Below are 25,170 nucleotides of genomic sequence, written 5' to 3' on the forward strand. Positions count from 1 at the left end.
TGAGCCAACCAAAATGTAGGCTCTTGTAGAATATCTTGATAATAAAAGAAAACTGGTGATTAGAGTCAGGTATTTCTTTGACACAGCAATTTTTATATAAATCTAAAACAGGGCAATACGTGGAAAAAGGAACTGCCTAAACCAACAACAATTTCCTTGAAAACACATCAGAAATTACTTCCACTGAAGAGCCCAGGAATTCCTATCTGGCTTTCCTCAGATGGGGAGAGTACTGCTACAAATACACACCTACTTTCTAGGCTTTCCTCATCATCTCAAGAGCCTCAGCAAGCTTCACTGACAAAGAGAGAAGTTGCCTATACTGCTGAACTGATCACCAGAACAATCATCTTGCTTACAGGATGGATTTTAGTTCTGGACCCCTCCAGCAGGGACCTATTTCTTTATTTCTGCAGGGGCCATCTCCCTTACCCAGCGCAGAGCCTGCAGCAAGAAGGCCTTGAGACGATCATTTCCCGTAATCAAATCTTTCTTCAGCTTCTCATAATCCAAAGAGGGCAACAATGGCACATCCTGCATCTTCCTGCAATGCAAACGGGAAAGACATTAATCAAAACTCACTCTTCTTATTCAGTGCAGCTGATGTTACTGAGGTGAGAAGAGCCAAAAGAGGAAGTCTGCTTTGGGAAAAGAGCTTCCACATTTTTACACCTTTGTTACTTTTATTACCATTGCCATGTTAGAACAACAGACATTTTAAAACTTGGACTTAATTTTTCACCATGCATGCAGCTCATTTACCATCGTAACTTGCAGACACTAAACTCTGACAACTAGCCAAGTGATGAGCTGAGCTTTTTAGTGGCACAAAACAGTACAGTAACATCCTTTTTTGCCCTGTGTGGACCACAAGGACATGAGGACAGCAGCTTGTGGCTCTTAGCACATGGTTATAAACAGACACAGTAACAAGCTGCAGCTCCAACTTCACCTCTAAGACCTCATGCACACAGAAATGTCTTCTCCAAGGCAAAGGTGGTAGGCTGAATGGATTTTTACAGGCTGGTTTAACATAAGACTTAATACAGGAGCACTTTCTGTGCACCAGTACTATCTTGCTATTTTGAGTTTTAACACTGCAATAGAAGTTTCCCTTAACAAAATTGCTTCCAGTAAATGCTTTAATTTTAATATTTAAATATATTCCGCTAAAAAATTTTTACTCCTATCTTCCTATCCTACCACTTTTCAAAACAAATTTATGTTATATGTACAATTGTCCCTTTAATTATCTTGTAAATAACAGAAGGATCAAAACAGTGTCTCAAAAATTTAATAAAAACTTCACCTCAGATATACCATCTCTGTTCGATCTTATAAGCAAGTCAGTCACAAAAAAAATTAAACTTGAAGCACCCAAAAATCCACGTTACCAATTCCCCCTTTTCCTGGATTTGTGAGAAGCAAACCAAGTAAAACAACAGTACTGTATTGTGCGGAAACAGTAAAGAAAATACAGCAACCAACTCACAGGTGTGGAGTGGCAAACTTATTGGATTAGCAACATTCCGCTGAAATTGGGATGTTACTGAACCTGCCCAGCGGAAGAACACGTATCATCACACAATATTTGCATACAATGTTCACTGAGATCAGAGGAAGCACACCATTTGCAGACAACTGGCAGTGCACTTCAGTTTACAAACCCCTCCTCCTCTTCTCTACAGATATAAATGAAACTCAGCAATAAATACTTACACAGGGGCTAAAGATGCTCTTAACATTGTGGAAGCCTGGATCAGAAAAACAAAGAAAAAAAAGAAATCACAAGAGATTAGTCCAAATTTCACTCCAACAGTGTTACTAATGAGGTCCACAGTGAATTCTTTCACTGATGTTGTGCAGTTCTTTTCCTATAAAACCTATGTTGCAAAATAGAAACACAGCTAATGAAAGAGAGGACTTCAGTGTTTATCCTTCTTTTCCCTTAAAGTGTTTCACAGGTTAAAACCTCTGTTTTTGTGATTTGGCTGTATTATCTTCACTGTCATACTCCAAAAATTACCTGCACTTGAAGCATTTTAAAAAAAAAAAAAAAAAAAAAAAAAGGGGAAAAAAGTGAGTAGAAACTACCATCTGAAGCCCACTGAGGATGATTAAGAACTTGCTGAACACATTTATTGACTTCAAAAATTTTCATACCTTAAAAGTTGCAATATTTCACTGGAGACCTAGCACATATTACTGCACCCAAATTTGCTATAATTCTTTGTTTCAACACTAATGTTGACAGAGTGTCTGTTGCTACTAATATATACCCTTATATATAACTATTAATATGTAAAGAAAAGACTATGTATTCTAGTATGGATAAAACCAGTACGGAACAGCATGCCATTTCTCAGTGGTTCTGCCTAAGGTAAGTTCAATTTAAGCCTGGATATTTCCTCTCTGATGCAGTGTGACACAGAGCACATGCAGGCACCACTGCTCAACAAGTCAAAACTTAAGAGTATCAACACCATATCAAAGTTCCATATAAAAGTTCTCTGCTTCAGTAAATATTTTTTGCTAGAGCTAATTGTAGGTGAGCCAAGAAGCAGGAATTCTGGCATAAGAGTGCTTCATATCATGCATTCTGATGTCAACTACGTGCCATATTCGCAGAATATTCAGTGTCACCTCTTTGTGTTGATCTCCCTACTCACTTTCTAAAAAAATCTCTCATTACCACTTATGCCTTTAAAACCGGTCTTCTCTTCTAACCTAGCCTCTTTCAATGGGAGCTATATAATTGATGTCTATTGTCAGATTTAAAACTGAGGCATTTAGGAGACAAAAAGCATGAAATACCATAGAGAATATTGAATTACACCAGCTGACATATTCTTGAACACACTACCTCACGGGTATCCCTCGTAATACAAGGAACTGCTCTCTTAGACGTGAAATAAGCTTATACGCACATTGGAAAGCATTTTATATTACGTTTAAGTCAATGAATGACTTGTACACAATAGACAATTAGCAGGTCACACACGTCAAAATTAACCTGTCTTGAGAGCAGTTCTCAAACCATAGTTTATTTTACACAATACAAAAGCCTTTCGAAGTATCATATCTACCTAAACTGTTTTCCCCTCATTCATTTGTATTCATTTTCCTCGGCATTTTTGATAAATATCAGAAGTTCACTTTTGTTTAAACAAAACGGTTTTCCCAGTCAAAACCTATCATCTTGTACCTGAGTGCGCAATGAAATCACAAATCATTCTCATTGCCTTCCTCAGCACCCTTCTCCATTAAAGGGAACTGGGAAGAAAGTGACTATAGCGCGTTAAAGCAAAAGAAATCACAGAGCCCTTGAAGATGAGAAGGTGAGGCAAAGAACAGTAGTGAGAAAAGAAACAGAGCAGGTCACTAAGAGTAAACAGATGTATATAAAAGCTCTCTGCTTATCAGCAAATTCTTTTTTTACCACCATTTCTTTGCTGCCCTGGAAAAAAAAAAAGTGTGCTCCAACCAAAATCTAACTAAAGGATATATAACTGGTAAAGATACATGCATCATCCCTCCACACAAATAAAACTTTTTGGCAAGCGTAAGATTTTTCAAGCTTTTATAAATTTCAAACTACAGAAACTTCAATAGGAAAAACATTCGGATTTTTAAAAATCAATCAGATCGAGCAGGACAAATTCCTATTAATTCCCAAATTACTTTTTAAGCCGGCAGATGGAGCACAGCAAAGCATTTAGTATGGTTTGGCTCTGCAGTCTACCTACACCAAAAAGGCACCACGCAGTGAGGCCGACCCTGTGCTGGAGCTCTGAAGGCCGGACCACCGTGATGGAAAGCCGCCTTGTCGAGCACTCACTTTTCTGACCAGACCCGAGTTTATCAGTCTAGAACCTGCACAGGAAGAAGGAAGCACTCTCAGGCTTTTGCTGTTTCTGGGAAAGCAATAAGGATACAGTTCATATTATGTCAAATTCAGTGAGGCAAAACAGAAACGAGGAAAAGCTTTTCAGGGCCAGTTTGTCCTTCGCTGCACCTTCATTTCTGAATCTGACTGACTACAGTCAGCACCTCTGATAAGCAGAAAGAACGCAACCATATCACAGGCAGAGATTTCCTTTCTTCATCTTCATCTACATGATTGCAATTAGTCTTAAGTAAGCTAATCTGTATCCGTCCAGTACAGCATACTGAGTAAGACATTGGCTTGGGTCTCAGGAGATACGCTTCTAGTCCTGACTCAGCTACCAACCGCAGACAGAATTTAAACATGTCATCTCACATCTCTGGGCCTCAATTTTTCTCATCTGGAAAGCAGATACAGGCATCCGTCTCTTGAATAAGCTATTTTTTGAGATCTACCAATGAATGGCAGTGTGCAAGAGCTAAAAATTATTATTTTGCAATTAAACAATCAAATGCTCATGGCACAACCACCACGAATACAAACCCAACAGATTTAATGTTTGGTTATGACAAAATAATTCTGCAAAATAAGTTAACAACAGCTAATACAGTATAGTAACAACTCTGGTACAAGTATTCTCCTGTTTTGGAATTTATTTAGGCCTCTATTGTAAGTAATTTTATGGGAACAAGAACTGCAGTAAACTATTGCTAGAGAATTCTATTTCTTCACGGGGCATTTTTTGGCAGTTAGGCAACCCAGCAGCTCTCCTGTGGCTCGCAGGGCTGTGACGTCAGGGTGCGCACCACTTCGGGTCAGACAGCTGAGGCACCCTGTGACGCACACAGCCACGCAGCGTGCCGCGGGACAGCATCACACGCTCTCCATCTATTGCTAAATGTGTCTGAAGAGATTTTCAATCAGTTCAATTTTCAAACAAGTGATCCAAATGCAGTACCACTGAGTCCTGGTCGTTCAGTTTAACATCTCTGGCCATAGGGGCTCAACTTTTCACCTTTTTATCCTCATTTTTAAAGAGGAAAGACATGTGGCACCCCAGACCCTCAAAGCCCCACTACCCTTCCTCATACCATAGCCTCCTTCAGCTCTGGCTCCCAGACCACTGTCGGTCTGGCCAGCACCACCTCCGCACCCATTCCTTGGCTGCTTTTGCTGCCTCCTCCAGCAGCAGCAGCATCAAGGGGTGCCTGTCCCAGCACAGAGCTCCAGCTGATGGCCCGACAGGCCATAACGGTTTGTGACAGGCCATAACGGTTTGTACCAAGCCCCACGCCTCATTTGTAATGCTGGCAGATTTGACCGGTTGGAAGCAGCCAACTTAGCAATAGGAAGCACTGGGTTATGGACTCGGGTGGAAATTAAGCCTGGGGAATACAACCCATACTCTGCCAAAAATTTCACGGCTTCCTTCACAGTAACGTTTCTAACTAAAAGAGTGAAATATAGACCTGTCCTAACATTTAATTTTAACTTGGTTTAATACTCCTATTCCTTAAGCAGAGTGCTCTTCACCTCACAAAGCGCCTTGCCCCACACAAGCAGGGAAGGGTAAATGCGCGTTACAAATTCCCTAGCAGGCAGCTCACCAAAGCAAATACGCTTCCGCCTCAGCACCTCCTTTTGCATTTCACTAGGGAGTATTTGTATGTTTGTTTCCCAGATCTGAGATGTCCCAATCTCAGGATATTTACCCAGTTAAATACCTTTACATAACCTAACCTCCAAAAGTTGTGTTACACTCTAGTTCCTGGCTCACGCATTAGCTCTAACAAAAGGAAAATCACACCTCAAATACACCTGGGTCCTACAAATCAGCTCGTGGGCTTACTTACATCAGCACGCTTACTTCGTTTGAGACATATAATCTAGCCAGTGGAAAAATGTCATCATCTTCACCACTGTCTCTGTACCCAGCAGATCCAAAGCCAAGCTGCCACATGCATTACTTCTGGTGGGAGAGCCAGCTGCAGCAGCCTTCACCCCTCTCATCACGTTGCTACCACGGAAAGCAAAGGCAAGAGATTCTCCGGCACAAAAACCTGCCCTACCACCAAATTAATAACAAAACTTTTTTTAAGTTCTTTGCAAAACTTTAGCCACAGGCTTTTAAAAATGGACTTCTACACTGCAGATACATGTAAAAACATGAAGCCTTTTAAAATTATTTTTAGGAACAAAGGGATAGGCTTAACTGAGGAAAAGGTTAATATTGAAGTCTGGAAGTGAACAGAGCCCACTTTGGCCTTTTGGTTTTTTGATCCTTACAGATCCTTTCTTCTCTTTCCTGGTGTTCATTCTCAAATCTAAAGGCTGAACTCTGATATCTTATCATTTCTCTAGCAATAATGCAAAAACTCCAACTGTACTGTGGTTTTGAGAGAGAGTATTTGAATGCTGGAAAGTTGGGACGTACTTATAACAGCTGCTTTTAAATAACTGGACAAGAGAAAGTAAAACCATCAGCACTGTGCATTCACAGCCCTCAAAGCACTCTATAGAAAGTAAACTCTTAATATTCTTACAAGGTTAGTAGAAACATTACAATCTTTATCTCTAGGTGATGAATCCAAGGCCACAGAGTGAAAGGCAAGCAGAGTCAAAGGCACTGCTGACAGGTAACTTCCTCATTACACATCCATTGTGTCAACCATCAGACAATGCCTCAGTTGGCCAAGCTTATGTAGCTCCTCTTTACTACCAGTTTTCTTAGACTAAAAAGCATTTATTTCCTCAGCATTTTCTCACAAGCCCTTTCCCCAATCTTACCTTTTCTGGAACAGGTTTAATATTAATTCAAGCTTTTGAGTAACAGTATTCCTTAAATTGCCAGTCAATGAAAAGAGTGTGAAGAACATGGGGCGTACATGACTCATCTGCAATACATGACTCCCAACATTCACGGATTTAATCTTGAACAAAATACTTCTCATGCAAAACCTATCTTGGGACAGAACCATTTGTCATCATTGAAACACATGCAGAAACTAGGTGTCTTAAGGAGGAAAAGAAACAAGCACAAGAAAACAACAGCCCAAGCATAGCTCATTCTGGCAGGATCATGGGGTATGACTTATGCTTGTGTTGGTTCTTGCCAAAGCCAAACCAGGTACCATATTAAGTCAAGTAATTCTGTCACGATGCAGATTAGCCACAGATGGCAGCCCTTAATTTTTGAATGAAGCAAAGCATGAATATGAACAGCATGGAATAAAACAAAGTTCAAAGCAGAGCGGGGAAAAAAAAAAAAAAATCAATATTTATAAAAGAAAACAGATGCATTTCATGTGCAAGCCAAAACCACAACTGATTTTATCAATTACTGTAGCCCTGTATTCAAACTAACTCCACTTTGCTATTTAATGTCTATATTCATAATATGCTGAAGGCTAAAGCTGAAAGCCAGATTCTGTCCTCAGTTACCACTCTGAAAATGTGCTATAAGAATTCAGTGTAAATTCAATGCAGATTCAGAATTAATAATCAAAGATACGTGATGAATATGTGAAGAGTAAAACCAAAGTCTGAGCAAATTTGTACGTATCATTAGAACTCACAAATTTATGTTGAGCTCATTTGTTATATGCTAATGACAACAAGACTGCTACATGCAGCCTTTGATGGGTTAGACTCCGAGCTTGTGTAACCTGGCAGGTCTATGGGGGCTATGCAAATTTATTTCATAAGAAGATCTGCAAATGTTTTTAATTAATTTTTTTTTCCTTACTTATACTAGAGAAACGCTGTTATGAAAACTTCCCACTTGGCATATAAAACAGGTTCTCTAAGACATCTGAAGTGTACATAAAAAAGTCACGCTGTAATACTATGTGATAATGTAATGACAAGACAAAATGTCAGAAAAAGTATAAAACACTATATATGAACAGTGAGGGGAGGCTGAAAGCTATCTATGTATTCAAGAAATACCTCAGAATTAGAGTCAGATAGCTTCACAAAAATTTTATAAACAACTCTGTGTTCTAAGTTATTACATTCTACATTGTAAAAAGCTACATTTAACTAAGGCTACCTGTATAAGGGCAAAACTTTTCTTTAGCAAAGACCACCTAATTCATAATTTCTGATCTGTAATCAACCTTTCCTAATCTCAAACCAGACAATTATAAGGGAAGAAAATGCTAAATGTCAAGCAAAAGGTGTCCGTTATGACCATTCACATCATCAACAGGAACAGGTTGATTGATACAGGTGATCTTTTAACACAGGTGAATGTGGGTAGTGTTCTCCACATCAAGATAAAAAGAAGCACCTCAGGAATAGTCCATTGCATTCAATAATTCTATGACTATTTCTCAAAACAAAATGTCGTTTTAAGCGGGAAGTTGAGTGCCCACAGGGGTTACTGTAATTCCAGGTGATGAATATGTTTTAAAAAAAAGTATAGTTTTTCTTGAAAGGTGAAATCTTGTTTTACCCAAAAAAAGTGATAAAAATCCAAATTTGGATTACTTTAAAGTAGAATACTGACTGACATTTTTCAGAATTGGTGTCAAACACTTTTATGATATGATTACAGACCGAGTTACTTAGAAGTAAACTCATTTCCTCTCTTTGCAAAGAATGCACTGACTATGGGCAAAATTAGATACTTATGGTGTACTTGTAATATTGCCAGAATACAAACTTCCATCTGGGTTACAGAAGTCACAGGCAGTACACAGAATACCATTCTGCTTTTTCAGTTTTCAGTGAAAGAGGATCCATTTTAATTGTTTGAAACAATTTGATAATCTTTACTACAGAAAGAAAGTTTCACTTTAGAAATTAAAAATATAAATGCATAAAATACGATGCACCCCTGAAGAGCACAACTCAATTTGCTGTATTATCTTAAGCAATAATATTTATCTGCTTACTCAAAGGTGTTGTGGGATCAGCTGGTGTTGGCACACTTCAGAGACATCGTATGCTATATACACTGATGTACATGTGGAAGAAACAATTGTTTTCTGCACGTTATAAAGAAGCTGTGTTTCATGTAAAACTTGTGGACAAAGCTGGTCTTCTGTTGACATGTTACATGTATTATGAAGCCATAAGGTTACTCAGAACTTCTATTCTGTTCTCCATGCAGAAATCCCAAGCCTTGAACATTTTTTGCCTCTTTATAAACCATACAGTTAATGTCATGACAAGTTAAAATGCATGGAAAATTGTTACACATTGTGAAATGAAGAGAAATAGACTGTGACAGACTGCAGCAGGCAATGTGAAAGGATATAAAGATATAGACACTTACATATCCGTCATCACAAGGGCTCATAGAGTAATATCCCTTTATGGGCAAACAGGCACACAATAAAATAAAGAAGATTAAAAAAAAACAAGTTAACAGAAATAAATCAGAGAAATGCACAGTTCTAAAAAAACAATAAACCAAAATTAGCTAAAAGTTAACAGACTATTAGCTTTGAAAAGAAAAGTATAAGCACCTTCTCCCAATCCACATACTTGTATGTTTTAGGACTGAACTCTGTGTGTCTCTCTTGCGATACGTACACATTACAAGTTCCCCTTTCAACACCTGGCAAACTACCTAGTCTGCACATTATTCCATTGTAACTGTCAGTTAGAATAGCTATGTACCAAGCACTGACGCATTTATGTCAATATATGACTTCTGTTGTTCACTACACCGAAGCAGCTAAGAGAGAGATACCAATGAACGGGAAATCGATCAGAAGACCTCAGCTTCTGAGAAAGCAGCTGCAAGTATTCTCCATGCTTGCTTTGGTTGGAGTTTCTCACCAGCACATAATGAAAGCTGAGAGAGACAGTTTAAGGTGTTTCAGCAATGTTATCAATTCCTCATCCCAAAAGGCAAAAAGGATAAATTAAGGAAAAGTCTCTGGAAGGAAACCTGAGATTTAGTTACTAAAATAAAAAATTGTGGTAATTCATGGTTAGAGTCATTTAGTACAGTTAAGTGTAACTTAGTAAAGTTGCCTCTTTAATTAGACTAAAATATTTAACTCAGAACAGCTTTGTATCTAAAAAGAACAGTCTTAACTCAAAATAAAAGTACACAGTTCAACACAATGAAATAAGACCAATATTAATTATTCTGCTTCTAGTGTTTTTGTACAAACCTGCCAATACTTTAGAGGACGTATTTTTGCAGATGAATAAGTACATAAACACTGTATTTAGCAGGTTCCTCTTTAACAGACACATACAGCCTTATACAGAAGTATACAAAGGTATATGAAACTTGCCACTCTTCACTGCGAGCAGAAAATAAAGTTCTTTCTATTCTTTAATAAATTTTAAAAATCTGACATTATTCTTTTTATTACCATCACATTCAGAATTCCCTGATGTGAATGAGTATTTTAACTTTCACGGTGCTATACACACACAGAGAGACAGCTCCTGGCAAAGACATTTTATGACTAAATTTAAGACAAAGGACAACATCGATAGAATCCAGTAAGTGAGGAAAAGAAACCAGGAGATAATCTGTGTCAGGATGAGAGGACATTTCAACACACACATGACCTGAGCCAGTAAAAATGTATGTAGGCATCAAGACAAAGATGACATTAAAGGAAAGTTTTAACATTAAAGGAAACCACAAAAGGTTGGACCAGATGACCTTTCAAGGTCCCTTCCAACCTGGACTATTCTATGATTTGAGGACAATAACAGGAAAAGTTTGTGGAAATGCCTACCAACGGCAACACCTTACCTTTAGAGATGAGGAATTTATGCAAACAAAAAAAACCCGCCCAAGTTGCTGCAGGTAGTTGTATCACCTGCAGCAACTTGTGAAAAAGACATCATACACTGCATCAGCAGAAAAAAGAACTTCTCTTTGCTTCCATAAAGAGGTAGGTTTGTTTCTTCTTTACCGTATGTAAGTGGTAACATATAAGAATCACCCCATGGACAGGGATGGAGAAGACTGATACATTTCATCCTAAGAAAAGCTTGCTTAGGGAAGATGCTGTTTGCTGTACTGTGCATATTATTTTTAAATGGAATTATTTTTACATCCAGATAATGCTTGGTGAAACCACTCTGAACGGTTCAGAGTAATTAAAAGAAACAAAACCCAAGACAAAAACCACCGAAACTTCTGCTACCCTGTTATCCTGTCTCCTAGGTTTCATGTGGTCTCCTGGTGCAGAAAACTTTCAGAAGTAAGAAACAGAATACCTGCCTCCAACTGTTACAGCTTGATGGCATGTTCACATTTGCAGTAAAAAGCGTGTTTGAAGAAAAAAGCACAGACCAGCAAATTAAAAAAATTCCTCCTTGTTTACAGTTTGTAAATGACAACTTAACTTTACAGAAGTGCTGGTGCTTTGTCCAGTGACAGAACTAAAAAAATATTTTTTCCACAGCTTCAAGAGTTGTGCCAAAAGAGATCTAGAACTTGCAAGGGACATTAATTCAACTAATGGTAGCTACAGTAAATATAATCAGAGTGAATAGCAGTAAAAACATAATGGGCATTTATCCTATTCCATGACACAGGAGCAATATATGCAGACAACTGTACAGCTTTCTAGTCAGAGAAAGGTTCTCCAGCGGTTAACACACATCTTGACTATTGACAGAGACTGTGCATCTGAAGAAGCAGTTTCTGTTTTCTCTTTAATCCAAAATTTAGAGAATCATATTACATTATCCCTAATCCAAGAAATTCCAGGAAGGTGTACATCTTACTTGAATCAGAAAATCTATTCATGGTTTTAAGACTTGAGCCTATGCTTAAGAGCTACTTTTGATGGGGAACGAATGTACAACGCTTCAGTGGTAAAGAGCCAGAATCCTCTCGGCTTCATGACATGTGTTAAACAGAAAATTGTAGGCATCAAAAAACTACAACCTGTGCTTCTTACCCACCAGACAAATCACTATTGGAAAGAAAAAAAAAAAAAAAAAGAAAAAAAAAGTAAAACTCAAGTTATCTCAAGAGTATTAAAGATATAAGGGACTATGACAGATCACTGTATTTAAAACTATTCTTTTCAAACTTATGATTACCCACATCAATTCCCTGTCCAAACGAACATTAGAAAGTCAGGAACCTGATTAAATCTTCAAATGAATGTTTCCTCAAGTTGTCAGACCTGGTGCTCTGACCTCCTATTCTTAGATCCAGACCTTTTGCTTTGACAATTCTCTCAGGTTTCTTATCTCCCAATTCAGGACCACGCATGTCAAATATCATGATGGAAGAAGGTGATAACATTCAACCGCAGCTAGAAAAAAGCCTTATGGTAAAACAGGGCTTTAGAGAAGCCTTGGAAACATCTCCCAACTGTAACACAGTAGTGTGGCCTCTCTCCCACTATATGCAGCAGATGCATCCTGTTAATGGATTGTAGATCAGGCTCACAAGCTGACCCAGGAGGTCACAGAGCTGGCAAGAGGCATGAAGTTGCTCTACGAAAGAATGAGATCCAAGCCAGCTTGCCGGAGAGAACAAAGCAACAGCCAACACCAGAAGCCCTTGCTAAGTAAGATTTCGTGGGTGTGATTACACTGGGAAAGCCTTTTGGGTAAGAGACGTCATTGCCTCAGGTCTTAAAGCCAGTTAAGAAAGACTTGTTCTGGGATTTGTCCTCCCAATCCGATTTTCTTTCAGTCTGAAAGGCCTTCAGCCATGGGGGGTAGGGGGACAAACCAGGACGTTGATGTTTGTATAATAACAGCACACATTAGTAAGTGATACATGCTACCTGTATTGTCCTTTCAAAGCCTGAGACCTCAAGGCTTTATATTACACAATACTACTTTCCTGACATTAAAAATTGAGTACAGGGTACAATGCACTGGGAAAAAAATCAAGTTTGCAGACAAATAACGCTACCAAGGATATAATCCAAGGCATTCTCTTAATTTCCTTGGGCAACACTTCATTTTGGTTACAGCACTGGTACAGTCCTCCTTCCCAGTATAACTTAAAACTACCAGTGTAGTGTAGCTGATTTAACAAAATATACTGTAGAGCTCAAGTACACATCTTGGAGAATGATGCAGCTTTAGCATGTTCTGCTCTCAGAACCTGCTCCCAAACCTGGATTGTCCCCTGAGTTGCGCCAGTATAGCTCACTGTGAACTCAAGCACCTCCTCTTTCCAAACTACGTAATGCACATCCACTGATTCCCTAAGTAAAAGTGGTAGGAATTTAAGGCTGCGCATCAGTACAACAAAAAAGTAATTTCCTTGCTAATGATTTTCTTTTCTGCTCACCTATTTAGAGATATTGATCCACCAAAACTGATTTATTGAAGGGTCTGTTCCTGACATTGGTGATGTCAGTGAGATAGGGTCAAATCCTGAATACTCAAGGTGAAGTGGGGGAAAAAAGAAAAACCAAAACAAATCACCATATTTAATGTCTGCCAAAACTCTGTACATTGATTTTTTTTTTTTTTTTTTTTTTTTAAACTCCTCACTTACCTTGCCTACACCGTGACCTAATGGTAAGGATGAGCAAAGGAGCTGCCCCTCTGCTAGTCTCTTCCCTCTGCAATTATACAGGTGACTGCCCCTTACAGTAGAAGTTGAAATGGAAGTAGTACAGTGAAATGGAGTAGCTGGAAAGACGACACTCTAGTGTCTCTAATTAGTTATGAGCAAAAAGCAAAGGGACCTTCCAACACAAATCAAGCACAGATGCTGCAAACTCATACTACCGCTTAGTCTGGGTCACGATGCCTCCAGCTTTATTCCAAAACTTATGTGAAAACCTGAAACCACTTAATGATAGAACAATAACATCTAAGTGTATAACAATGAGGTATTTGGAATCCTGGAAGAAAAAGTAATGGGATGCCTTAGTGGCCTAGTGGCAAACAGTCAGAATTTGGTTTTTAGTCTCCTCTGGCTTCCTGGATCAACAGAGTCAGGGAGTGGTTAGAAGTATTTTGGGATGATGAGGAAGGAGTCTCATCTTCTCAGAAGATGGGCTATATATATTTTTTCCTCTTACACTTATTTGTGTTTCTACATGTTTGCTATTCATGTATAAAACCAGAACTCTCTACATAGGAAAGAAACAAGAAAATATGATCAATCAAGTGTGGACAAAAGGATAAAATGAAGAAACCTGGTTATGCTGCAGTGAAGGGCTACAAGCAAAGACTGTGATTAGCCCTCCAAAACTTGGCTCAGACAGCCTGAGTGTGTGGGTGTGCTTATAGAAACATTAGATTTCAACCACAGTAGCTACTATAACCTCACTGTCAAGGAGTGACCTAAACCAGTCGAGAAACCCTTAATCTAAACAGTCTCAGTGCTATAGCTGTCCTGGTCCTTCACGAGAGAACTTTGCTGGCACAGCAACTACCTCAAATAGTGTGGGTAAAGGAGACAAAGTCACACAGAAATAGGTATGCTAGTAAAGCCTAGTATAAAAATAGATACTAGTATAAAAGCCTAGTATAAAAACAGATGTGCCAGAAGAACACAGCCTTACTCAGCTTAACCTGGCTAATTTGGGACAGAAGGGAGGCAAAAATTTACTTCCAGGAGGGAAAAAAATCTACCATCACCACCAAATCCTCTTTCTCTGACCTATCTACATAGCTGGAAACTGTGCTAAAGTGGCCATAGTGGCATAGTTACAGTGGCAAAGGTGCTTCCGGAGCAGAAATACTTTTAGAGAAGCAGGAGTAAATAAACAATACGTGAGATCAACAGTCATTTCACAGCTGAGCATCTTTTAGTAGAGGGAAACAGAGGAAGTATGGCTGCAAGAGATTTTGAGCGGTCACCTAATCTGTCCTGGAGGAGCAGCCAAGCATCAACCATTCCTAGTAAATGGTAATCGCTTGTCTACCTTGTTCTTAAAAACCTCCAGTGGCAGAGACTCTGGCTGAAATACTGTGCCTATACACTGCTGCTTACCCACTTCTTCAATGATCACTTATCATTCTTAAAGCTCTTAAACGTTTGTTCGGTTTGTTTTTTTTTTTTTTTAATGAAGAAAGAAACAGATGCCTATACCTAAAGGCTAAACCGTACAAGGACAGATGTTTATGCTAAAATAGCATATGTGATAGGGTTACAGAAAGACATATGCAGTCTAGCAATAATCCACACAGCTTTTATCACTGAAGACATAGCTTCAGCCACTTCTGCACTCTCTGCAGAGCAGACAAACAAATCAGCACCTTGTATAAGGATGACACTCCTCCCTCTGCTCACTTCCCAAAAGTGTTCAAGAAATCAGCAGATCAACTTATGATAAAAAGAAAAGAAATATAGTAAGAGTGAAACCCTGGGCAAATGGAGCACCTTGAAAGCACAGGAGAAAAAGAAAAGCTTGATGCAAGCAGAGAGCATGTGGCTGTAGAGAATGGATGATCTCAGTACAGGGAAGTGGAGCTAGGAGACACACACAGCCCCAACATCAGATGGCAAAAATGCGGAAGACTACTGGGGTACATGAAGCATTATCTTGGAAAGCCATTGGCAGGGAAAGAGGGAAGACCCCTGAAAATTGTTGGTTAGAAGAAAGATGGGGGGGGTGTACATTATGGGGTGGGAGATGGCATAACCGTGCACCACGGACATGGTGTAAATCAGAGGAGAGAGGAGTTACAGACAGCCCCTAGCGTTGAGGTAGCAGACAAACAGAAATCCTAGGATATGCTGCTAAGACTGCACCTTCTAAATACATGGCAAGTCAGAGAAAGGAATTCTGACCATTAACAGGGAAATGAGGGCATTTAAAACAGCTTAAAGAGCAATGAGGAATAATATTTATCTCTGAAAATATTAGCACATAAAGAAAAGGGAACATTTTTATTATCTCTTCATCTTTCTGTAACAGATTTTCAAGAGGAACAAACGGTACCCATAGCGTCATTGTTATTAAAAATCTTGGCTAGAACAAGGAGCAAGAATCTTATTTTCTTCTCCTTTTCCTTTGACACTTCACAAAGCTCTCCTACTACAAAGTTAAGTATACATGAATGTCTGCCACGGCAAAAACAATAACCACAGTTCATGACTTTGGCTTGTCTTTGTAAAGCAGTGGCACACAATATTTTAATATTAAAATGTTTTAATGCAGTTTTAATGTTAATGCTTGTTTGAAAAATTTGAACACGCTAGGTATTACAAAAGGTTGTACCACTGAACAGCTCTTACACTATCGTTAAGTCATTTAAAATTTCATACCCCCAGGCACAGTTTAACAGACACTAGAAACTATCCTAGCTGGTTCTGCTGCTGGGGGGAAAAAAAAAAAAAAAAAGATCTTTCTCCATTTAGGCAGAAGAGATTGAGCAGAACATTAATGGGCATAAGCAGCTAGGTGTGCTGCAGCCATGTGAAAAGAAACAAGAGGCTGGTGAAGTGGGAAGAAAAAAACCTTAGGGATCCTTAGCTGCTTATCAATAAGATCAAAGATCCTTAGATATCAGGTTAAAGCCCATCATGTAAATCAACAAGGTGGCTTCGGTGTATCACCTAACTGCCCATCTATCAAGTAGCTCTTACAAAAAAGGGAAGTCCTCCCTGCCTCCTCTTTTCCCCATTTGTTCTCATGATCCTGTCTGATGCTTCTCCTTTAGCTGGCTAAGCCAATTCACTCTAGGGTTTTAGGAGCACCACTGACAGCAGAAAGGAACAGAGCATGTGTCCAGAGCTGAGCAACGCCATCAGCCCTTTTTAGCTAAATTAAATTGGCTAAGATGTGCCATCAAACCACACTTAGGACATTAGTTTCAGGGTTTGTCTGTTTTTTGTTTGGTTTTTTTTGTTTTTTTTTTTTTTAAAACATTCAGTTAGCATTTTAACAGATATACAGCTTACTGTTATCATAACAACAGAACTAATCATACTTCTGCAGCTATGACTGTGTAACCGTGACATTCACCAGCATTTGAGATCAACAAAACCTTATGTACTGCCATATTCTTATACAAGCTTGGACACATTATGTTTTGTCTTTACTGTCTCATGTTTGTTTATCAATATACAGCTTAAGTGGTATTATCTTTTGAGATAGTTATTGTAAAAAAACCAAACATTAATACTTACAGTTCCAGGCCTTGTGAAGTCAATACTATGTGCTACACTTTGTCTCATCTGATTGCTAAACAAGCGAACACAAACACTTTGAAGATACTCTGGTGTGATCTAAAAATTAGGAAACACAAAGAGAGAACTGAATTATATAAAACTTACACTTTCTACCAGACAAGTGTTTCTATACTAAAGGTTGGGTTTTGGGTTTTTTTTGTTTTTTGTAATGGGGCAAGAAATCACACACCTGAGACTAACTGATGCAAGCACAAGGTATATACTGCAACTATAGTTCTGTTCAGAAATTAAGAAAACTGCAAACTCGCTTCATCTGGGAATAGTTATGCTATTCACAAGACTAACGCTAAACACTTTCAGAGACTCTAGAAGAAAAACAGAATTTGCCACACCTGTTTGCAAACAGATTTTCCTCAATCAAAAGGCAAGTTGTCCAACAGTAGGTATGAAGCAGTTTTGTGCTTTAGACTCAGACAATGATATGCTGATGTGTTGTCTAGCTAAAAAGCAGAACGTACACAACTGTCTTGTACAGCAGAGAGAGTAACTATGAATTACAGAACACAGCGCTTTGTGTTTCAATGCAAAACATCTCAGCGGGTTTAGTTTTTTTGTTTTGGGAAATCTACACCATAATAGAACTGCTTAATTTCAGAACAGTTATTAACTTCCCCAGAACAGAGGTGAGAGGACTGAGATTATAGAAACGCGAATGGGCACACTTCTGATACTCTCAGACCTATAGCAAGACAACAAACCCCTCCAAATTCAGAATGTTGTAACTTCAACATTATTTTATTCAGCACCCAACTCCACTTTGGATGCAGAAATGACAGAAATCAAGATTCACAACGAAAGAGCACCCTCAGCTGGACACACTTGGGAGGGATCAAATGACTGCCTAGCACAAGGCTTACAAAGAAAATTAAACAAGCATCCGCAACAAAAGATAACCAGTGCCTGGTTCTTCCACCACAGAAGGTAAGAGGATATCACCTTGGAGAGCACTGAAGTGTGAAATGGGAGGGAGCAAATGAATGACTATGTGTTTCTTATTGTTACCAGAGTGCATGTGAGGAGATACCTTTCCTAATCTGCTGTAAAGCAAAATCCACACCTACAGGCAAATTCTTCTAATGATGCGAGCAGACGGTGATCCCAGATGCAGAGTAACAGACTACAAGACGTTCGTGCTGACGACAGGAGGAAGGTACATACTGACATTTCAGCAGGCAGCACAGGAACTCCTAGGTCATTCTCCCTGCTTACAATTCATAGCCCCTTTAAAAGCATCTAGAGGCCACTAACATCTGCCGTAAGAATAATCTTCAGGTTATACAGAAGTTATAGTACAGAGGCATGCTCGCAGAGACAATGGCGCAAAAGATGAAGCATAAAATCATCTTTGCGTAAAAAATAAATACCTATAAGAAAGTTGTACCTTCTCCAGTCACATATGAGTGGCCCATTTCACACAGTGAATAACGCATTCATAGAACCATAGAATCACAGAATCGTTTAGGTTGGAAAAGACCTTTAAGATCAAGTCCAACCGTTAACCTAGCACTGCCAAGTCCACCACTAACCCATGTCCTCGAGCACCACATCTACACGTCTTTTAAATACCTCCAGGGATGGGGGCTCAACCACTTCCCTGGGCAGCCTGTTCCAGTGCCTGACCACCCCTTCAGTGAAGAAGTTTTTCCTAATATCCAACCTAAACCTCCCCTGGCGCAGCTTGAGGCTGTTTCCTCTCTTGTCCTATCACTTGTTACTTGGGAGAAGAGACCAACCCCCACCTCGCTACAACCTCCTTTCGGGTAGTTGTAGAGAGCAATAAAGTCTCTCCTGAGCCTCCTCTTCTCCAGGCTAAACAACCCCAGCTCCCTCAGCCGCTCCTCATAGGACCTGTGCTCTAGACCCTTCACCAGCTTCATTGCCCTTCTCTGGACATGCTCCAGCACCTCGATGTCCTTCTTGTGGTGAGGGGCCCAAAACTGAACAGAGTATTCAAGGTGCAGCCTCACCAGTGCCAAGTACAGGGGGACGATCACTTCCCTCATCTTGCTGGCCACACTATTTCTGATACAACCCATGATGCATTTGGCCTTCTTGGCCACCTGGGCACATTGCTAGCTCATATTCAGCCATATGTCAACCAATTCCCCCAGGTCCTTTTCTGCCGGGCAGCTTTCCGGCTTCCCCAAGCCTTCACTCCTACCCCAGTTCCCTTTACCAATTACATCAACAAGTTCAGCTTGGCAGAACAGAGAGCAAAGCTTCTTCCTCACCAAAATTTTGGAGAAGATTGTTTCCACCACAGTGTAACATACAACAGATCTGGCAGCAGTTTTAAAATTACAAAAACCCCTGATGGGTTAGATTGCAGTCAATAATCACAGAAATGCCCTCTCATCACTGCTGATGCCAAAGCTCAAAAGGGGACTCTCACAAGAGATCTGGATGTCTTGTGAGATGGTGATACTTTCTTCAAGATTTCTGAGCCAGCACAATTCAACCCATCTTCTGCACTACCTTTATCCTAGTACACACGGGCAACAGAAGAATCTCTCATCCACAGTGCTGTGTTTCACTAGTAAAGAGACGCTACTTACAGAAATGCTCATAACTACCAAGTTTAATTCACATTTTAGTGGCATTCTCTCTCCATTTTCTGGGGGTGGGGGAAGCAAGTACACATCCGAGTCATCTCTTACCATCTTGCCATTGACTGTGGCCTCCAAGGAATCCACCAGCTCTGCAGTGACTCCAATGAGATTATGGTAGTCTGCCTGCATTTTGTTAAATCGTTTCAGGTAGGTCATGGTCCTGTGCTCAGATTCCACTAACTGTTGATGAAGATGTTGCAACATTTCTGTCAAGAGAATAATAAAAAAGAAATAACATCACCTTTTCAACTGAAAGACAAAAGAACTCACAAGCTTTTTTACTGCTCTGAAGGGACAACTTCAACTGCTGCTGTGGAATTACTTTATCCAAGGGGCTGAATTTCACTGCAAGGATAATTCCACACTACTAGTGTGATTTCATTTCATAGCAACAGCTACACGTATTTATTTTGTCTTAATTCCTCAAAGAAACAATTGCTTCACAGTTACAGCAGCAATACAACTATTAGACAGTAAACATCATCAAACACATTTGTAATGAGGATACTGTTTTAAAGGTCTGTTAATACAAGAAGTTCCATGCTATCAGAGACAAAATGAGGCTGTGGGCACCGAATCAGAAGAATATATGACAATGCAGCTTGGACTTAGTAAACTGAACTTGTTATCTGCAGATGAGATTCATGCACTATCATCTTCTACATTCACTAAAGTAACAGTGGGTAAACAACATTATCACACAGAGCAACTGGAAAGGTCAAGCAGCCACTTCAAAGATTAAAAAACAAAACAGGAGAATGACAGTACCCAGGGATTCATGACAGTGTTTGTTAGATTATACTGTGAGGCTGGGTGTTTTCTCCAGTTAATTTATAGAAATAGACCACTGATATTTAGGTTACGTAGCGCTTTGCTTATTTTAAAGTAAATACTAAGTCTTCTATCTTTTAAGGAAAATGGTACAACTCACAGAAAACAAACAAACAAACAAACAACATTCAAGTTATCCAGTTCCTCATCTGCTATTAAAATATTCACTCAATTCTTTGAAGTTGCAGGGAATTCTCTACTTCATTCTCTACTTCTACATGAAATTTTTCAGGTGATTCCATCATTTACCGGTTGATGGTAAGCGATATTAGTTACTTTTAGTACCTTCAGTTTCCGAAAATAACTCCAATTTGTCTTTTATTTCTGTCTAAATTAAAAACCAAGCAAACATTCCTGATACATTTTGTTCCTTCGGGTTCATTTACTTTAGAGACGAAAGAAGCAAACTAAGCACCAAAATCTGTATCCTCCATCCCAGTCTCAGACCTAGCCAAATTAGCGTTCTACATGGAAGTCAGGCATGGAATCTGGAGCTGTGTACCGCAGCGCACATCTTCATGACTGGACAAAACTATGAAGGGAGGCACAATAATTCTATTGTTACTGCTGATGTTTATGTATTTTGCTAGAACATTATGCTTCTAATTACTTTGCTGAGAAGCCAGTATCGCTCTAGTGTTGTGAAAATGGCATTGCGCCCATCTGCAAACAGACTGAATATTTACCATAGGACTTTCTGTTAAACAATGTGCAGGAATCGGCTTGACTACAGGCTTTCAGACAGAAGTAGGATTTCTTTTCACAGATTTAAAAAATTTTTGGGTTAGAGTAGAACATTCCAAACAGCCCAATATGACACAGTTTAGGTCCAACCAGACCCAGAGGGAAGAAAAACAAAATAAGTAGCTAAGATGCAAAATTGGAAACTAGAAAAACTAGTTCCTATTCCTGGCTTTGAACAGATTTTGCCCACAATCTTTGAGGAAACCATTATCGTTTTTCATGATTCACTGTCTCCTTCCATAAAGATGTAGATCATATGTTCCTGTAACATAGAAGCTTTGGGAAACATAACTGATGTAAGTAGAAATCTTTGGGATCTTCATTTGGAGAATCCTAAGCAGTACAAAGTTTCACTGCACAGCTATGCTCTGTGTTTAAGAAAAGCTCAGCATATAATACCTTGCAGCTATAATAAACAAGCTCTGGAGAATTCAGGTGTAGTTATTTAAAAACTGTCCCTTGCCATTTGCTCCCCTGCTCTCCGAACTCAGGCACGAACCTCTGCTGTCCCATGGCAGCTGGCAGAGGGGTGGTAATCTTAAGCAGAGGGGAAAAGTGGGGAGTGGAAGTGCCATATTAGCACCACGGCTTATCTGGTAGAGCCTTCACAAGTCGTCTTCTACAATGGTGATCTAGTTATATTGCAGGTAGTGACGTACCGATAGCGCACAAAGATCTGCCAAACAACTTCTGACAAACTGCTTCAAAAAGCAATAAACACGTGAACATAAAGAGACGCAAAACTGCCAGAAAAATACCATTCAAATAGAACTGTTCATAAAGCTTGCATTACAAATGAGAAAGATCAAAGTCATTAGATAGCTCTATGCATTCAGATGTTGGAAATTGCTTTAAAGGCTTGCCACATCTTATGGATTTTCAGGGTTTCTGAAATAGGCTGCTTTCAACTCACTTATATGAAAAGCAGTAGATGGCAGAACAGCTTATTTTTACTTTCAGAAAATTTAGCAAAATTATCTTTTTAATGGGATCTTTTAGAGAGAATGTGCATTAATAGACTTCAGCTATAAACCTTAGCTATACACTAACAGTCTTAAAATAAAGCATGGAATACAGAGAAAGTACATTTTTTTAAATTCTAATCTGTATTTTTTCAAAATTTATGAGTTAAGGGGAAAAAAAAAAAAAAAAAAAAGGACAGTTATTTTACTCTCACAGCCTCCTTCCCTCTAAGAACGGCTGCTTTCTGAGAATCATTCATGAATCACAGCATTCTGCACCTGCAGGATTTGTGACTGACACCAGATATCAAACTGCAAATCAAGCCACCCTTATGATATTTTTCTTATACTTTCTAGGAGGGAGTGAAAACCGGTGTGAAATAACAATAGAACCTGAGACAAGCCACAGATCCTGTTCAAATCCAGCAAAATGCACTTGAAACAAAAAAAAGAAAGAACACTAGAACAGCTCCCAGTAACACTAAGTAATCGTTCTGAGTGCGCCAAACCTTTTACAATTCTTTAAGCTGTTAAAATCATCTCAGCTGCAATCAATATTCATCAACTTAAAAATCAGAAGAGTTAAGATCGCTTCCAAAGACAACCCAAATTATTCTTCCTTGATAATAATAACTCAACTTTGATTTTTTATTCCACAGCCATCATGCTAAACTGCCAGCACAGCTTTAATATGAGACAGCTCCAAAACAAGAATATTTTTCTAAACTAATAAAGATTCTGAGAGCAACCATTGAACAAAGCTAGCCACTTTTCAGCACTTTATTCCTTTGCCTAGATGAGCAAATTGGAATACATTTTATTTAACTGCGATACAACACATTTGATTCAGAAATTTCCAGTGGATGTATCCAGAGTGTGACTTTCACTCAGAGGAAAGTTGGAAGCACCAAGTCATGAAACATAAACCTACTCATAATTTGCTTGCTTTTCATAGCCCAGTGGGGAAAATTTCCAGTGATGAAAATTTGTCTTCCAACTACAGTCACCGGGAAAAACTACATAACCAAAACTCAATGCAGCTCATGAATGCTATCTTGGCAACTAAGAATCAGGGTCCAGCTTACCCCTTGCCTGTTAAATCCTGGGATTATCAATTATAAACACTGGTCTTTACTGAGAAAAGACAGTCAAACAGAGGAATCACAAAGTCTTGACGTATCTTGCATTTTTTATATCACTATCTTCTCACACATAAGTAATTTTACTAAAAAAGGAAAAATACTTAATTAAAGTTTCTCTTACCAAGAGGACAGGAAGCTTTCATCATTGACATGTAGCTGACTTGGAAGAGCTGGTCCTGCGCTGCCCCATTCCCCCCTTGCTTTTCTGCCATATCCCCATAACCAATAACAGCATTTGCGCAGACAGATCAGGGAGCTACCAGTCCAGGTAAAAATTAATATTTAGTTGCTTGTTTAAAATGTTAAATCATTGTCATCTGAGTCAGGACAGGGGAGAAGGAAAGAGAGCCTTTCAGGGGCAGTTCACATTTAAGTCACCTTGCAGCAGCAATCAAACTGCACCTGTAATAGGTAGCAGAGAGTAACACAACACATTTGGCTTCTCTCTTTCCCTCTCCCAAACACAACTTCCAACACTGACAAATGCTTTCTACGTAGGATAAGCTTATAGAGGTGGGGGGGAAAGCTCTGGACCTAATACCTACCAGAACTGTTATTCCTCTGTGGAGGAAAAGAGGGGAAAATAAAGGACAGAGGACTAACCTCCTGGTTTAGGAAGATACAGCGTACAGTAAAGCTTGTGACTCTGCCAAATGAAGATGCTGGCATTCGGCATCACCTGAACTACTGCATGTTTCTACCAGTATTCTTGCCTGCTCTCTCATGTATGTAATTGTCAAGTCTTTTTAATGTTTTGACTCCAGTTCCTACCATCAGCCAAGGACTTACACATATGCACATAATTCCACAATAAGCTTTTCTCTCTGAGTAAGAGATTGGTCGCTGTCCTTTACCACAACTTACCTACACGTCAAACATTCTTCCTGAACTTGTGCTTGCTCTCTCTTTGTCTCTAATCTCAGCCCACCCTCACATACTTTGCTAGAAGCACTGACTGACCAGGTTGAGTTCCTGCATACAATGCAGCAGAGCTCTCAGCAGAGGAGCTGCAGGTCCCAAGGGCTGCTGTCAGACCAGGACTCCTTACGTGACACCCAAACCTTGCTCTTAGGAGAGGCAGTAGTTGCCTTGTCTCCTTCTTGCTTACCTCATGTCCATAAAAGTTACTACCCATATTCTAAACTGACATCTTTCCACATTAGTAGTCGTTCAGATTATAGCAAATCTTGACAGACAAGTGGGTCACACTTCACCTTCTCTTGTGCAGCAGCCTGACACACTTCCTCCACTCCCCCCTTTCCCAAAACGGTGGAAGAGTGGCTGTAAACTCATCCACAGATTTGTAATGAGGCAGTGAAAGGGACAATAGTTGAACACACTTCCAAATACTTCATTCTCTCCGTTCCTGTAAGCACAGAGGACACACGGAAGGTCTGAAGCTCTCTGTGCAAGATGCCAACCATTCTGCAATTCTTCTCTTTCCAGCCAAACTGAAAACATACAGGAGAGCTGCGAGTTAAGCATAACTGCCACACAGATGGCTTTGAAAGTCATACAGGTATTAAAGTTTTTTAGCAAATGGGTAAAAAGCCAGACTGTAGCAGGTTAATCAGGAAAGGTAAACACACTAAACTCTCCAGGACACTCTCAAGAGCATATGTACCACCTCACCCAAACTTGAAGTGCTTCAGTATGTCAGACTAATGACTGGCAACTATTTACAAAAGACTGTTTCAGAACTCTCTGCCATACTGGTCTTCATTCATGTGTTGCCTATTAATTTTCTTTGCATTTCTCCTTCAATGATAAAGTAAACATTCTCCAACAGCAAGTATGTACTGTGGATCCCATGTGATCTGAACAGCATACTGCAAAAATAACCTCCCAGATCCAAAACTTTCACACAAGACAGGCCTCAAGTAAC

At 39.4% G+C, this 25,170-nt stretch overlaps 1 protein-coding gene across 1 annotated transcript in view; it reads right to left on the reverse strand.

Moving 5' to 3' along the window:
* ARMC9 (armadillo repeat containing 9) overlaps positions 1-25,170 on the reverse strand; it is an 80,315-nt gene that overhangs the window by 37,170 nt on the left and 17,975 nt on the right. Inside the window, 5 exon segments of the mRNA XM_082319305.1 lie at positions 433-544; positions 1,720-1,754; positions 9,168-9,203; positions 16,935-17,033; positions 19,655-19,812. Coding sequence (XP_082175431.1) covers positions 433-544; positions 1,720-1,754; positions 9,168-9,203; positions 16,935-17,033; positions 19,655-19,812 — 440 coding nt within the window.

Source organism: Platalea leucorodia (assembly GCF_965183815.1).
Source record: "Platalea leucorodia genome assembly, chromosome: 8".
Taxonomy (NCBI): domain Eukaryota; kingdom Metazoa; phylum Chordata; class Aves; order Pelecaniformes; family Threskiornithidae; genus Platalea; species Platalea leucorodia.